The following is a 17,405-nucleotide window of genomic DNA, read 5'->3' as shown; positions in this document are numbered from 1 at the left end:
GAAGGGAGATGGATTTGATCATCAGCCCTCTGGAATTGAGGATGCTAACTACATTAGATGCTTGGCCCAGAGTAAGCAATTACTAAAGGTTTGTTGATTAATTTGAGTCCTGATGTCAAAGCAATAGTGTTCAGAAAAGGAGATGTGAAAGGCTGTGGATTGGGGGGTGATGGCTTTGGCATTGGAGTTTCAAGGCTCCTTCTTATCAGTTCTTCCTGAGGAAGGGGAAAAGAAACTCTCAGCATTTAGCTGTATCCTTTGAGCACCAGGAAGTTCTGAAGTAGCGATACTTGACATTGTAAGTCTTCAGGTTTTTCTTCATACAGGAGGCAACTATTCGATCACACACACAGATTTTCCTCTGACAGTAGTTCCCAGACCCTATGAGTTCAGAGAAATGAATGAGCCAGGAGCATTGGTAATTTTCTTTTCTATTGACACCTTTTAGGCTGCCCCACCAAGCTGAGCCCGTTTACTGAGTGCCTTTGTTGGAGACATAATCCCTTCCCCAGGGGAAGCCCCTTGTCTGAGGGGAGAGTGCAAGCTTTTGTTTTCAGGGAGTTCAGAGCACTGCCCTTCCAGACACCATTTAAGGGTTCAGCACATGTGGAGTACTCAGTGGTGCCTGACTGTAATGTGCTATCTCACCACAGGTGATGGATCCATCCTGGTACCCATATTTGTAGGTCTGTATTTTGGGGGTGCAGCCTTTCTTCCTCAGCTTTGAATAGCAGCAGTCATGGAACAAACAGCACCTAAAGAGAGGAGCCCTGCTGAGTGTGTCCCCCTCTCCTATTGGGGAGCAGGTGGTCAGCCAACAGGGCACTCAGAGAGGCCACCCAGTGAGGCAGTCTGCTGGGTGGAATGAGCCCTGCTGTGGTAGCCATGACACCTGAGTTATTAGAACCACAGTTTTCTCATCTGTAAATGAGGGGATTGGACTACATGGTCTCTAAGATAATTTTCAATGCCAAATCTAGTTCTGTTTAATGGAGAGTCTCTGATTCTGAAAACTTACCAGGTCCCAGTCCTTCCTGTTACGTCTTCTGAAGGCCTACAGGGCATCTATAGAAAGACTCCAAGAAGTGCTAGAGCAGAACACTCTTGTATAAATTTGCCCTTGAAATGCATTTCTTTGGTGCCCCTGTCTTGTACCCTACCCATTAATTTGCATCTTCTGTCAGTGCTGCTTGTAGTGATTCCCAAGGAAGCTAAGGTAACCACCCTGGCAGGGCTGGGGAACAGCAGCTTACCTGTCAGTAGCATCCATGGGGGTTCCTTTGCCTCCCCAGCCACAGTAGCAACCATAGGAGCCATAGTTAATCAATGCATTCCTCCCTGTGAGCTTCTCAATCATGTTTTTTAATTGTATCAAGTTCCCTTGTACCTCAGATAAGCCTGCAAAGGAGACCAGTGGTCCCCAGTCGGATGTGGCCACCCTTCTGTCTTCTCTCTCCACTACTGCTTTAGTCTGTCCTTCCCCCATTTTTCATCTGAGGGGAGAATCTTGTTTTCTCTATTTTCCTCCCTTCAGTCTCTAAGAAGCGACTGAAGAATTAATTGGGATTTGCAAGTTTGAAGGAATGGGGAGTGCTACGGAGCCCAAGAGATGCTGGGGAAGCATTTTTTATACAACCCAAGAATTGTCCCTCCTGGGGCTAATTCCTGGAAAGAGGTCAGTCATGTGGTCACTTCTTACCACAGGCCATTAGTGCAGCTAGCAGAAAGATGGTCTTCATTGTGAAGCCTCTGTAGGAGAAAGTGTAAACCTGATGTCCATCTCCTCAGGTGAGGTCCCCACACATTCCTGCTTTACCCCTGGGGCAGTCAGGCCAACCTGCCATCTGGGAGGGGAGAATAGGTCCTTACTTTTATTGGTAAGGACCACAGGAACCATATATTGCAACCTTTACCTGATCAGGAGATCCTTTTATGAAGTTTCTATTGGCACAGAAGCATATTACCCAGTCACCTCACCCCTCCCGTCAGCCCCCATCCCTGTATTGGTTACACAAATGCACAATTTATGTCCTCTAAACAAACACGTATTGTAATTCAGGTACAGAAACAAGCACTCAGACTACCTCAATTCACAGACATTAAATACTCGTGGCCACTGAAATGTAGAGACAAATCAATACATACAGAGTATTACTGGCATAGACAAATGTACTCAGAACCTCTAAAGAAGGAATTCTTAACCATCTTTTTTTTTTTTACATCCTCAACCCCTTTGGCAGTCTGGAGAAACCTATGCACCCATTCTCAGAATCATGTTTTTAGATGCATAAAATAAAATACATGGAATTATAAAGGAAATCATATTAAAACAGGCATCAAAATATTTAAAAAACTACAAGTGCAAAGACACCAGGTCAAGACCCCCTTCATGCTCTAAGCATACCTTATAATATAGAATCACAGAAACACAGACACATACTTTCTGACTCTGATAAAGGTATTCTGGTCTTTGGGACTGCAGATGTCTTCAGCTGTTTCTTGGTTCAATCTGTCCACTGCAGGGCTCTTGAGCCTAATTGGTTCTCAAGGCTGAGAATCTCCACATAGAGATCCAGGAGGACTCTGAGGTGGCTGAGAGTTCCCACCCCTTCAGGTAGTAATTCCCCAGAAACCTGCCCAACACCAAGAGTCCACGTTGCAAGAAGAAGGGGTGGAGTCAGAATCTGCTCTGGGAGTCCACAAGGAGCTCCTCCAGGTCCCCCAGGAGCCATTCCTCCAGAGGGGAAGGCAGCCTCTTTTGATGGCATTATAGATGATAGGCTAAGTGCTGACACTCAATTGGGTTAGATTTAAGGATTTTGTGTAGTTGGAGGGGGGCAAAATTATATGTATGTATGTATGTATGGATAGATAGATAGATAGATAGATAGATAGATAGATAGATAGATAGATATAGGGCACAGGGTGAGTTGAAGATTGGGGGTCATATCTGGAGAATAAAATTAAGGGATGAGAGAGGATTATACTAGGAGAAGAAGAAAGGGAGCAGTAGAACGGGTAAATTATCTCACAAAAAAACAGAAAAGAAAAGGCTCTTACAGTGGAGGGGGAAATGGGGGAAAGTGAGAGGGAATGAGTGAATCTTATTCTCATAGGATTTGGCTTAAGGAGGGAATAACATACACATTCAATTGGATATGGGAATCTGTCTTATCCTATAGGAAAATAGGGAGGGAAGGAGACAAGAGAGATGGGGGATGACAGAGAGGAGGGCAGATTGGGAAAGGGAGTAATCAGAAGCAAATACTTCTGAGGAGGAACAGGGTCAAAAGAAAGAATAGAATAAATGCGGGGGCAGGATAGGATTAAGGGAAATAGAGTTAGTTTTTCACAACGTCTACTTTGGAAGTGTTTTGCATAACTGCACATATATAACCTATATTGAGTTGCTTTCCTTTTCAATAAGGGTGGGTGGGAAGGGAGGAAGGGAGAAAATTTGGAACCCAAAGTTTTAAAAACACATGTTTAAAAAAAATGTTTTCACATGCAGCTGGGAAATAAGAAATACAGGAAATGGGGTACAGAAGTCTATCCTTCCCTACAGGAAAATAGAAGGGGAAGGGGATAAGAGAAGAGGGGGAGAGATAGAAGAGAGGGGAGACTAGGGGAAGGGGTATTCAGAATGCATGCCATCTTGGGGTGGGGGGAGGGGCGAGATAGGATGAAAATTTGGAACTCAAAATCTTGTGGAAGTAAATGTTGACAACTAAAAATATATGAATTTATATTTAAAAAAAGATTTTGGGATTTTGTGTCTTAAGGATAGCTGGGGGACACACTCACCTTCCAACTCAGCACTCTCCATCCTGCCTCAGAGTTTGGACTGTGGCCGCTGACAACTCTGTAAACATTTACTAGACTACTTACTCATAGCAAAAACTCATTCACTCATTCAGCACCCCAGTCAAGTGCCCACTCTGTTCAGAGCCCTCTATGATGTGTTTTGGTTATAGTTGGGTGGGAGGCAGTGAGAGCAGCATAGAAAGATGCAGAAGGATAAGGCAAAAAATAGAGGTTAGAAATGGATGAGAAAAATATCCTACATATTTGAGTCAAAAGGGAGTCACTAGAATTTATTGAATAGGGAAGTAATATGGTTAGACCTGCACATCGGGAACATCACTTTGTGATTTTCATGGAGGACAGATTAGACAGGTGAGACATGAGGCAGGGTGATGAATCAGGAGGCTACTGTAATTGTCTAGTTGAGAGATGAGGATGGTTTCAGTTAGGTGGTGGCTATGAGAGTGGACAGAAGGAGACATATAGGAAAAGCAGTTGTAGAGATAGAATGATTTGGTAACATTGGATGAGTGGGACTAAGGATAATGAGAAACCCAAGATAGTAACAGTGATGACAACCTGGGGACTAGAAAAATATTCACATGCTCAGGGGAAATTGAGAAGTTCAGAGGTGGTAAATATGGTGAGTTTTATTTTGGATGTGTTGTGTTTCAGATGGCTTTGGGACATCTGGTTATAAATAGGCAAGTCTTGACTTCGTGTGTGTGTGTCTGTGTGTGTGTATGTGAGAGAGAGAGACATAGAGACAGAGACACAGAGAGACAGAGACAGAGACAGCAAGAGACAGAGGTAGACAGAGAAAGATAGAGAGACTGAGACAGAGATAGATGTGAGAACTGTATATACAGAACTGTGAGCTATCTTCATGGAGAAGAGAATTAAAGCCATGGGAGGTGATAAAGGCACCAAATAAGAGAGTATTCAGATCAAAGAGGGCTCAGGACAGGACCAGGGAAATACCCACACATACAAGCAATGATGTGGAAGAAGATCCAGCAAAGGAGACTTAGGAGTGGTGAGATGGGTAGGAGGACAACCAAGAGAAAGTAATGTCATCCCAACTCAGAGAGGAGATTGTACGTATCCAGGAGGAGAGGTCAACAGTATCAGATGCTGCACAGAAGTCAAGAAAGATTAAGACTGAGAAAAGAGCAACAGACTTGTCAATTAAGAGATTTTGGTTTTTGAAGAGGCCAGTTTTAATTGAGTTATGATTCAAGGATAAGGAGGAGGCTGAGCTAATGGGAGACTAGAAGGATGCTGTTTCCTTCCATGGAAACAGGCAAATTTGGAAGAGATGGGTTATGGGAGGGGCTGATGGGGAAAGAAAATCAGTTGAAATTGATCTTCTCATCCTATGCTGCTCACACTTTTCCTATTGAAATTGAAAAATGTGTGTGGGGCAGGGAAAAGATCAAGTAAGAGGGTTTCCATGCTGAATAGAGCCTACTGCTGTGATGAAAGAGATAGGTTGTGAGGATGTTGGAGGGAAATGGTTGGTGTGGAAATTTGCCAGTGAGCATCTACAGGTTTCTGTGTTGTTTGCTTACAGAAGCCTTGAGGGACTGGAACTCAGTATAGCCGCTGAAAGCCGGCTGTGGGGGCTGTTGAAGATGGTTTTGTTAGAGATGAACCCACAGTAGTCTGGGGTCATCACTGAAACCTTGGGAACATACTCCATGATCCACTACAGTGTCCTGGCCCCATTTTAGGAGACCACTGTTGTATAAAGAGACATTTTTCTATGGAGAAAGATTGACTGGTCCTTCTCTCTTCCTTCCTTTCCTGGGTGGGTTAGAGGGAGAGGTCATGAGACTCTGGGGTGGTCACTATACGCATACCATCTAGGGATAATTCCTGATTTCATGTTTTCTAATGCGCTCTTGTCTAACAGCGCCTAAGCAGACATTCCAGCTGGCCAAGATGGCTCTCATCCCTTATAAACCATCTAATCACTTCCGGCTTTCCACAGTCTTCTTCACCTTGAAGGCTAGAATCCTGCCTTACTCATGTCTCTATCCCCCAGTGTGTTGGCAGAGAACTTTGCACACAGGACATGCTCAATAAATACTTTCAAATGATTTGAGTTCAATAAACATTTATAAAACCCCTGTTACCTGCAAGGTCTTGTGCTGTGCATTGGGGATACTGAGATGGAAAACAGCATGGTTTTTGTTCTTAAGGGGCTTACTTAATTGGAGTGGTAGAGACCACACAAAGAAATAGAGGATAAGGAAGAAAACTGATAGTGATAAAGGCACAATGTAGATTGAACAGAAAAACAATTCTGGGAATACTTTCATTCATTCATCCATTCATCTGTTTATGTATTTAGCTATCAAATAATTATTCATTTTTTTGTTTCTTACATGGTTATGGTATTCCTCCTCTACCCCCTTCCAAGTAGATATACCAAATATATTTTTTTAAAAACAACCTACCTCCAACTGATACCTTGAAAAAAATCCCCCCCCAAAAAAACCTCCCAACAAAAAACAAAAAAAACATGTGCAATGTATAATACCCTGAGATGTTCCACCTCCATGAAGGAGTAGTTGGGGAGGGTTGTGGTCCTCTCATATCTCTTCATTTGAGTCCTGCTTGATCTTTACAATTTTGTTACATACACTTTTTTAGTGTGCTTCCCCTCCCCCCATTTATACTGTTGTAGTTGTGTTTATTGTTCTCTTAGTACTGCTTAATTCACTCTGTATCAGTCATGAAGCTCTTTCCATGCTTCTTTGTATTTGTCACAAACAGTTCCTTCCCTTCCCTTCCCTTTTTTTGGAAGTATTGAACTTTCCCTTTCTGACAACATGAAATATTTGTTTTCTGGTCTAGAAACTACTGTTGGCTAATAATTTTTTTGGAGTTTTCATTATGGGGATTCTTTCAGGGGGCAAACTATGGATATTTAATGTTTTTATTTTATTCTTTGGTTCTAATAAGTTTGGTTAATTTCTATCCATGATTTTTTAAAATAAAGATAATATGTTATTTATTTATTTTCCCAATTACATGTAAGAACAATTTTAACATTCATTTTAAAAAATCTTGAGTTCCATATTCTTTAGAAAGATATTCATATGCTCAGGGGAAATTGGGAAATTCAGAGGGGAGAAACAATGAGTTTTGTTTTGGACATGTTGAATTTGATAAGACTTTAGGACATCTAGTCAGAAATTGGCAAGTCTTGGGGTGTGCGTGTGTGTGTGCGTGTGTGTGTGTGTGTGTGTGTGTGTGTGTGTGTGTGTGAGAGAGAGAGAGAGAGAGAGAGAGAGAGAGAGAGAGAGAGAGAGTAAGAACTATATATACAGAACTGTATATACAGACTCCCCTGATATGGTAAGTAATTTGATACAGGTTATACATGTGCAATCATGCAAAACCATTCCATCTTAGTCATGCTGTGAAAGAAGACACAAATCAAACACACACACACACACACACACACACACACAAATAAAGGGAACAATGGTATACTTTGATCCATCTTTGATCCACACTTTTTTCTGACTCTGTCAGTTCTTTCTCTGGAGGTGGATAACATTTTTCATCATGAGTCCTTTAGAATTTTCTTGGAACATTGTGTTGCTAAGAATAGCTAAATCATTCAGAGTTGAACATCATACAATATTGCTGTTATTGTGTACAATTTTTTTATGGTTCTGCTCACTTCAATCTGCATTTGTTCATCTAAGTCTTTCCAGGTTTTTCTGAAATTATCCTGCTCATTGTTTCTTATAGCACAATAGTATTCCATCACAATCATATACTGCAACTTGGTCAGCCATTTCCCAACTGATGGACGCGCACAATTCCTTCCTTCCTTTCTTTTTTTGTGAGGCAGTCAGGGTTAAGTGACTTGCTCAGGGTCACATAGCTAATGAGTATCATATGTCTGAGGCTGGATTTGAGCTCAAGACATCCTGACGTCAGGGCTGGTGCTTTATCCACTGTGCCACCTAGCTGCCCCTTTTCTTATTTTTTTCATGCATAATTTCTTTTATTAATTTTTTTAGTTTTAGTTTTCAACATTCACTTCCGCAAGATTTTGAGTTCCAAATTTCCTCCCATCTTGTCCCTCCCCCCACCCCAAGATGACATGCATTCTGAATACCCCTTCCCCTAATCTGCCCTCCCTTCTATTCCTACCCCCTTCTCTTATCCCCTTTCCCTTCTATTTTCCTGTAGGGCAGGATAGATTTCTATACCCCAACTATGCATTATTTCTTACATCACAATGATATTCCATTACATTCACATACCACAATTTGTTTAGATATCCCCCAACTGATGAGTATCTACATCCATTTCTTTGCTATCACGAAAAGTGCTGCTATAAATATTTTGGTATAAATGCTTACTTTCTTCTTATTCATGGCTTCCTTGGGGTATAAGCCTAGTAATGGAGTTTCTGGTTCAAAGGGTGTGCACATTTCAGTCAGGTTTTACAAAATGTTTATACCATTTCACAGCTCTATGAACAATGTGTTGGTTTAGCTATCATTCTACAGCCCCTCCCACATTGACTATTGCCATTTTTGGTCATCTTTGCCAATTTCCAGACTGTAAAGTGAAACTTCAGGGCTGTTTTGATTTGTTTTTTTTTCTTATTATTAGTGATTTGTAGAATTCTTTAATGTGGTTGTGAATACTCTGCTGTTCTTTTTAAAAAATTTATTTATTTTTATTTTTTTATTTTTTTATTAATTTATTTTGATTTATCAGTAATCGCTTCCATATGCTTTTGAGTTTAAAATTTTTATCCCCCTTCCTCCCCACCACCCTCCCCAAGATGGCACACAATCTGATATTGGCTATACATTTCCATTGCTATTGAACATATTTTCACATTAGTGATGTTGTAAGTAAAAATTAAAACCAATAGGAGGAACCATCAGAAAGAGGAAATAAAACTCAACAGAAGAGAAAAAAATAGCAATTCAACTTCCATAGTTCTTTCTTTGGATGTGGATAGCATTTTCCATCACGAGGCCTCTGGAGATGTCTTAGATCCTTGTATTGCTGGGAAGTCTGCTGTTCTTCTTTTGAGGAGTATTTGTTGGGGCAGCTAGGTGGCACAGTGGATAGAGCACCAGTCCTGAAGTCAGGACAACCTGAGTTCAAATCCGACCTCAGACCAAACACTTGACACTTACTAGCTATGTGACCCTGGGCAAATCACTTAATCCCAATTGCCTAAAGAAAAAAAAAGAAGAGAAGTGTTTGTTCAAATTCATTGACTGAACTTATCTATTGGGGAATGACTATTTGTCTTATATATGTATTAATTTTGTTGTGTCTTGGATACCAAATTCTTATTTGATAGAATTTTTTCCCATTTGACCACTTCCCTTCTTATCCTAGATGCATTAATTTTGTGTGTGCAAAAGCTTTTCATTTTCATATACTTAAAGTTATGTATTTTATCTCTTGTAATTGCCTCTATTTCCTGTTTGGTCAAAAATATATCTACCCCTTTTTACAACCAGTCTTTCTGATAAAGGCCTCATTTCTAAAATATATAGAGAATTAAGACAAATTTATAAGAACACAAGCCATTCCTCAATTGATAAATGGTCAAAGGATATGAACAGACAGTTCTCAGATGAAGAAATTAAAGCCATCTATAGTCATACGAAAAAATGCTCTAAATCATTATTGATTAGAGAAATGCAAATCAAAACAACTCTGAGGTACCACATCACACCTATCAGATTGGCCAACATGACAAAACAGGAAAATGATAAATGTTGGAGAGGATGTGGGAAAATTGGAACACTAATACATTGTTGGTGGAGTTGTGAAATGATCCAACCATTTTGGAGAACAATTTGGAACTATGCCCAAAGGGCTACAAAAATGTGCATACCCTTTGATCCAGCAATAGCACTTCTAGGGCTATATCCCAAAGAGATCAAACAAATGGGAAAAGGACCCACATGTACAAAAATATACATAGCAACTCTTTTTGTGGTGGCAAAGAATTGGAATTTGAGAGGATTCCCATCAATTGGGGAATGGCTGAGCAAGTTGTGGTATATGAATGTAATGGAATACTATTGTGCTATAAGAAATGATGAACAGGCTGACTTCAGAAAAACCTGGAAAGACTTATATGGTCTGATGCTGAGTGAAGTGAGCAGAACCAAGAGGACTTTGTACACAATAACAGCCACGTTATGCAATGACTAAGATTGTTAAACTGAACCTTTCTCAGCATTATGAGGATCTAAGACATTTCCAGAGGCCTCGGGATGGATAATGCTGTTCACATTCAAAGAAAGAACTATGAAAGTCGAATTGCTATCACTTATTTTTACCTTCTGTTGAGTTTTGTTTCATCTTTCTGATGGTTCCTCCTATTGGTTTTAATTTTTACTTACAACTTCACTAATGTGAAAATATGTTTAATGGGTATGTAAATGTAAAGCCTATATCAGATTGTGCACTGTCTTGGGGAGGGTGGGGGGGGAAGGGAGAAAAATTTTCAACTCAAAAGCATAGGGGAAAAAATAAAAAAAATTTAAATAAAAAAAAAGAAAAAATATATCTATCTTGTTGGCAAACTAGACTTCAGGGACCTCCCTCAGAGTTGCTGGTTCTGAGCTTATACAGAAGGATTTAAGAGATGGGCTCAAACTCGTTTGAAAATTGTTCTGAGTAGCTGAGGATCATGCTGTATTGATTGTCTTCATTGAATGAAATTGATACCATTGATACCATTCTTTTGGATATTATTCTTTTGTATATGATTCAAATTCAGAGGGAGAAAGAGAAATTCAGTGAATGATGTTGGAATTGTTGAACCAGTTAGATGGGTTTGACTTGTAGGAGAGATGTGAAAGTGATTATGGTCACAAACTGAATATAAACTTTGGACCAAGCACTAATCAGACTAGGATGTATTAACCAGAAGATCAAGTTCCCTCTGCCAGACAAAAAGACAAAGGTGCATATCTTTCAGATTCATACAAGCAGAATGACTTTGGCAGATGATGTGACTTTAGAGGATTTGATCATAGCTAAAGAAGATTTGCCTGGAGCAGATATCAAGGCAATTTGTACAGAAGCTGGTTTCTTAGCCCTAAGAGAACGTAAAATAAAAATTACAGGTGAAGACTTTAAAAAAAATCTAAAGAAAATGTACTTTATAAGCAACAAGAAGGCAGCCCAGAGGGACTCTATCTCTAAATGAACTATGCTGCTTTCATGACAGTTGTTGGGAACTTACCAGACCTCTTGAAATAATGACACTGGGAGAACTGAAGGGGCATACATGCTCCGGTAGGCCTGTATGAGCAAAGTTTTTAAAAAAATGTATATTTCTCAGCTATAATTTGTGGAGTACCCATTGAATTGTGCTAGTCTTTTGTTCACTCTGCTACACTGTATGCCACAATAAAACATTTTCTTTCAGAAGGCAAAAAAAAAAAAATACATTTACTCATGACTGAGGGAAATCTGCTTCTCTTTTAGTTTTTCAGTAGTCTGATCTTTAATATTAAAGTCATGTATCCATTTAGGATATAGTGGCACATGCTGTAAGCTGTTGGTCTAAGCCCAATTTCTACCATATTGCTTTCTAATTTTCCAAGCAGTTTTTTTAATCAAATAAGAAGGTTTTTTTTTTCCCCATGGGCAATCTATGTTTTGTACTCTATCAAACACTGGGTTATTGAGTTCATCTTTTTATTTTTCTGATTTTCCCTTTGTCTAGTCTCTTCCATTGAACTTTTTCTTTTTTAACCAATACCAAATGTTTTTGGTGATTGCTGTTTTATAACGTAATTTGAACTCCAGAAGTGCTATTTACTTTTCCTGCCTATTTATTTTCAACATACCCCTTGGTATTCAATATCTTTTGTTTTTCCAAATGAATACTGTTATATTTTTACCAAGTACTATAAAACATTTCCTGGGTAATTTGATTAACATTTCATTAAAAATATAAATTAACTTTGGTAGTATTATTTTTCTGACCACTGCCTTCTTCAAGCTGCCCTTCCTTCTATCAGTCCCTTCCTTCTCTTTCCCCTTTCCTGTACTACTTTTTTACTCCTTTCTCTCCATCCCTCCCTATTTTCCCCTTTCTCCTCCTACCTTCCTATAAGGTAAAGTAAATTTCTATACCCAACTCAGTGTATATGTTATTTCCTCTTTGAGCCAAATCCGATGAGAGCAAGGTTCAAATGCAGCTCCCTCCCTCCCTTTTTACTTTATTTGATCTAATTTACCCTCTTTTGCCTTCCCTTTCCTTTTCTTCCAGTACAATCCTTTTTTTCACCCTTTATTTTTTATATCATCACATCAAAGTCAACTTATTCTCACACCCTCTATGTATATGCCCCTTCTAACTGTCCTAATAAAGATATAATGCTCAAGAGTTACAAGTGTCATCTTCCTATGTAGGGATGTAAACAGTTCAAGCTATTGAATAACATGGTTTTTTTTTCTTTCTTTACTTATTTATGCTTCTCTTGAGTCTTATATTTGAAGATCAAATTTTCTGTTCAGCTCTGGTTTTTTCATCAGGAATGATTGAAAGTCTCCTATTTCATAGAATATCCATCTTCTCCCCTGAAAGATTGCACTCAATTTTGTTGGGTAGTTCATTCTTGGTTGTAATGCAGGCTTGTTTGTGTTCTGGAATATCATATTCCAAGCCCCCAGATTCTTTAATATAGAAGCTGCTAAATTCTGTGTAATCCTGAATGTGGCTCAATGATACTTGAATTGTTTCTTTCTGGCTGCTTACAGTATTTTCTCCTTGATCTGATAATTCTGGAATTTGGCTACAATATTCCTTGGATTGGGATCTTTTTTGGGAGGTGATCAGTGGATTCTTTCAATTACTATTTTGCTCTCTGATTCTAGGATATCAGGGCAGTTTTCCTTGATAATTTTTTCAAAGATGCTGTCTAGGCTCTTTTTTGATCACGGCTTTCAGGTAGCCCAATAATTCTTAAATTATCTCTTCTGGATTTATTTTCCAGGTCAATTGTTTTTCCAATGGGGTAGTTTGCATTTTCTTCTATTTTTCATTCTTTTGATTTTGTTTGACTGATTCTTGGTGTCTCATAGAGTCATTACTTTCCACTTGCCCAATTCTAATTTTTAAGGAATTATTTTCTTCAGTTGGCTTTTGTATCTCCTTTTCCATTTGGCCAATTCTACTTTTTAAGGAGTTGTTTTCTTCAGTGGATTTTTTCCCATTTGGCAAATTGTATTTTTTAAGGAATTGTTTTCTTCAGTTAATTTTTGTCCTTCCTTTTACAAGTTGTTGTGTCTCTCTTGCATACCTCTCATTTCTTTTCCCAATTTTTCCTCTACATCTCTTATTTGACTTTTAAAATCCTTTTAGAGCTCTTCCAAGAAGAGCTTGGGGTTGAGACCAATTCATATTCTCCTTTGATGTTTTGCATGTAGGCATTATGACATTGTTGTCCTCTTCTGAGTTTGTGTTTTGGCACTCCCTGTCACCGTAGTAGCTCTCTCTATGGTCAATGTTCATTCTAGCTTCTTGGTCATCTTTTTTGCCTATTTCCTAGCTTTTAAAGTTGAGCCCTCCTACTGGAGCACAGGGGACACTGTCCAAAGCTTCTTGTGCCGGAGGCCAGGTGCCTGGTCACTGGCTTTATATGGTGTGGCCTTAGGTGCTGGGGGGATGATCACTGTGCTGGGGTGACCCAACCTTGTTCCACCTGTGGTTACCTAGGTTGTGGGACTGGCAATTTGCCTTTTGCTCTGAGGCTGGAGGCCTTATAGGTGGCCTATATAGAAGTCTGCCTCCTTAGGGAGTCATACTAGATGGACTATGTGTGAGGTCTTTTCCAGCTCTACATTTATGGTGGTATAAACTATGCTTTATGTCTTGTCTTCCACCATTAGACTGTAAGCTCCTTGAGGGCAAGGGTTCTTTTCCTTTTTTGCATCCACAGTGCCTAGCACAGTGATTGGCACAGAATAGGCCCTTAATAAATGTTTATTGAACTGAATTAACTATGCAAAGGAAAGAAAGGAATTGAAATAGACTTGGGTATGGGTAGTCCACAGCTGCTCATTTTGGATTTTGTAAAATCTTGCCATAGTGCCTAGAGCACTGGCGCTCCAGGATAGGTGTCCAGGTATCCAGAGACACCTGCATTTAAATATTGCCTTTGACGCCTGCTGAACATTTGACCTCCCTAAGTCTCTGGCAGTTTCTCCAATGCTAAGTTCTAGATAGGATTGATGGTATAGTTTCCCTCAGCAATGATATCACTGCATTTGGAATGCACTGCACAAGTATTTGGCTGAAAAGGCTTGGCCTTCTAAAATGTGTGTGACTCTGGCTGATACTGCACTGGTGTTCCCCCTTGTAGCAGGTAGCTTAGAGACATGTGGAGCCCAAGGTGTTCATGACAGCGGGGGTCCTGGAGACAGCCCACAGGGAAGGTGAGTCAGCCCAGCTGGAAGCAGGGGGAGGGGGTTTGGGAAGGGCCTCTGGTCTGCTCTCTCCCTTCCCCAGTCAGCAATTGGGTTATTAGATTCAGTGATTTATCAAGCATTCATTCAACACCTACTGTGACGAAGGCAGAAGTAGCTCTGAGATAGAAGCTTCTTCTCTAGGAAGGCTTATACTATATGGCTTCTAGTCGAACTCACTTTCAGCTCAGAGATCATGTTTATGAGCCTTTCAGAGGAATAGTGACAAGTTGGAAGAGCTGAGTCTGCAGATAAGAGAGGGCAAAACCATGTTTCTTTCCCCTGCATTCTTTTCCTCCCTCTCTTCCCCATCCTATGTGACCCATACAGAGCAAATTTCCTTCATGCCAACAATAGAGGACTGATGAAAAAAAAAACAAAACAAAACAAGACCCGAAACTCAACATTTTATTGATAGGTTTTTTTTTTATATCACTTCCTAACAACTACCCTTCTCCTCATAACAAGTAAGTAAGTGCAAAACAAATCAAACCAAATGTCCCAACAGCATCAGACTACAGGTACAGATTCCACATCCCTCCCTTTCCACCTCTCTCCTGAGAGAAGGGAGATGGATTTGATCATCAGCCCTCTGGAATTGAGGATGCTAACTACATTAGATGCTTGGCCCGGAGTAAGCAATTACTAAAGGTTTGTTGATTAATTTGAGTCCTGATGTCAAAGCAATAGTGTTCAGAAAAGGAGATGTGAAAGGCTGTGGATTGGGGGGTGATGGCTTTGGCATTGGAGTTTCAAGGCTCCTTCTTATCAGTTCTTCCTGAGGAAGGGGAAAAGAAACTCTCAGCATTCAGGTGTATCCTCTGAGCACCGGGAAGTTCTGAAGTAGCGATACTTGACATTGTAAGTCTTCAGGTTTTTCTTCATACAGGAGGCAACTATTCGATCACACTCACAGATTTTCTTCTGACAGTAGTTCCCAGACCCTATGAGTTCAGAGAAATGAATGAGCCAGAAGTGTTGGTAATTTTCTTTTCTATTGACACCTTTTAGGCTGCCCCACCAAGCTGAGCCCGTTTACTGAGTGCCTTTGTTGGAGACATAATCCCTTCCCCAGGGGAAGCCCCTTGTCTGAGGGGAGAGTGCAAGCCTTTGTTTTCAGGGAGTTCAGAGTACTGCCCTTCCAGACACCATTTAAGGGTTCAGCACATGTGGAGTACTCAGTGGTGCCTGACTGTAATGTGCTATCTCACCACAGGTGATGGATCCATCCTGGTACTCATATTTGTAGGTCTGTATTTTGGGGATGCAGCCTTTCTTCCTCAGCTTTGAATAGCAGCAGTCATGGAACAAACAGCACCTAAAGAGAGGAGCCCTGCTGAGTGTGTCCCCCTCTCCTATTGGGGAGCAGGTGGTCAGCCAACAGGGCACTCAGAGAGACCACCCAGTGAGGCAGTCTGCTGGGTGGAATGAGCCCTGCTGTGGTAGCCATAACATCTGAGTTATTAGAACCACAGTTTTCTCATCTGTAAATGAGGGGATTGGACTACATGGTCTCTAAGATAATTTGCAATGCCAAATCTAGTTCTGTTTAATAGAGAGTCTCTGATTCTGAAAACTTACCTGGTCCCACTCCTCTGTATTATCTCTTCTAATGGTCTACAGGGCATCTATAGAAAGAATCCAAGAAGTGCTAGAGGAGAACACTCTTGTATAATTTTGCCCTTGAAATGCATTTCTTTGGTACCCCTGTCTTGTGCCCTACCCATTAATTTGCGTCTTCTGTCAGTGCTGCTTGTAGTGATTCCCAAGGAAGCTAAGGTAACCACCCTGGCAGGGCTGGGGAACAGCAACTTACCTGTCAGTAGCATCCATGGGGGTTCCTTTGCCTCCCCAGCCACAGTGGCAACCGTAAAAGCCATAGTTAATCAATGCATTCTTCCCTGTGAGCTTCCCAATCATATTTTTGAATTGTATCAAGTTCCCTTGTACCTCAGATAAGCCTGCAAAGGAGACCAGTGGTCCCCAGTCAGATGTGGCCACCCTTCTGTCTTCTCTCTCCACTACTGCTTTAGTCTGTCCTTCCCCCATTTTTCATCTGAGGGGAGAATCTTGTTTTCTCTATTTTCCTCCCTTCAGTCTCTAAGAAGCGACTGAAGAATTAAATTGGGATTTGCAAGGTTCAAGGAATGGGGAGTGCTAGGGAGTCTAAAAGATGCTGGGGAGGCACTTTTTATACAACCCGAGATTTGTCCTTCCTGGGGCTGGTTCCTGGGAAGAGGTCAGTCATGTGGTCACTTCTTACCACAGGTCATTAGGACAGCTAGTAGAAAGATAGTCTTCATTTTGAAGCCCCTGTAGGAGAAAGTATAAACCTGATGTCCATCTCCTCAGGTGAGGTCCCCACATTCCTGCTTTACCCCTGGGGCTGCCAGCCCAACCTGCCATCTGGGAGGGGAGAATAGGTCCTTACTCTCATTGGTAGGGACCACAGGATCCATCTACTGCAACCTCTACCTGATCAAGAAATCCTTGTATGAAATTTCTATTGGCAAAGAAACATATTACCCAGTCACCACACCCTCCCATCAGCCCCCAACTCTGTGTTAGTAACATGAGTACACAATTTGTATCCTCTAGACAAACATATATTGTAATTCAGGTACAGAAATAAACACTCAGACCAAATCCATCCACACAATCATTATAATACTCAGGGTCACAGAAATACAGAGATAAATCAATACATGCAGAGTATTACTGGCATAGACAAACATACTCAGAGCCTCTAAACCAGAGATTCTTAAACTTTTTCATGTCCTGGATACTTTTGGCAGTCTGGAGAAACCTATGGACCCATTTTCAGAATCATGTTTTTAGATGCATAAAATAAAATACATGGATTATAAAGGAAATCATATTAAAACAGGTATCAAAATAATTCAAAACTACAAATTCACAGACACCAGGTCAAGAACCCCTTCATGCTCTAAACATACCTCATAATATGGAATCACAGAAACACAGACACATACTCTCTGACTTTGATAAATGTATTCTGGTCTTTGGGACTGCAGATGTCTTCAGCTGTTTCTTGGTTCAATCTGTCCACTGCAGGGCTCTTGAGCCTAATTAGTTCTCAAGGCTGAGAA

At 40.5% G+C, this 17,405-nt stretch overlaps 2 protein-coding genes and 1 pseudogene across 2 annotated transcripts; 1 reads left to right on the top strand and 2 right to left on the bottom strand.

The window, feature by feature from the left end:
• Positions 1-238: 238 nt before the first annotated feature.
• Positions 239-3,826, bottom strand: LOC110198736 (acidic phospholipase A2 PLA-1-like). The gene is made up of 4 exons (XM_078146221.1): positions 3,805-3,826; positions 1,254-1,398; positions 649-755; positions 239-381 (listed from the first exon to the last, which is right to left on the bottom strand). The coding sequence occupies exons 1-4, from the start codon at positions 3,824-3,826 to the stop codon at positions 239-241; spliced, it is 417 nt and encodes a 138-aa protein (XP_078002347.1).
• A 288-nt stretch (positions 3,827-4,114) lies between these two features.
• LOC110198743 (26S proteasome regulatory subunit 4 pseudogene) lies at positions 4,115-11,022 on the top strand (annotated as a pseudogene).
• Positions 11,023-14,694: 3,672 nt separating this feature from the next.
• LOC110198735 (acidic phospholipase A2 PLA-1-like) lies at positions 14,695-16,251 on the bottom strand. Its single transcript, XM_020973195.2, has 3 exons — positions 16,112-16,251; positions 15,507-15,613; positions 14,695-15,239 (listed from the first exon to the last, which is right to left on the bottom strand). The coding sequence occupies exons 1-3, from the start codon at positions 16,213-16,215 to the stop codon at positions 15,097-15,099; spliced, it is 354 nt and encodes a 117-aa protein (XP_020828854.2). The 5' UTR covers positions 16,216-16,251; the 3' UTR covers positions 14,695-15,096.
• Positions 16,252-17,405: the final 1,154 nt, after the last annotated feature.

Source organism: Phascolarctos cinereus, unplaced genomic scaffold (genome assembly GCF_003287225.1).
Source record: "Phascolarctos cinereus isolate Bilbo 61053 unplaced genomic scaffold, phaCin_HiC Scaffold_726;HRSCAF=1367, whole genome shotgun sequence".
In the NCBI taxonomy this organism is placed as follows: domain Eukaryota; kingdom Metazoa; phylum Chordata; class Mammalia; order Diprotodontia; family Phascolarctidae; genus Phascolarctos; species Phascolarctos cinereus.
The sequence above is the reverse complement of the archived record's forward strand: the minus strand, read 5'-3'. Positions and strand labels throughout refer to the sequence as shown.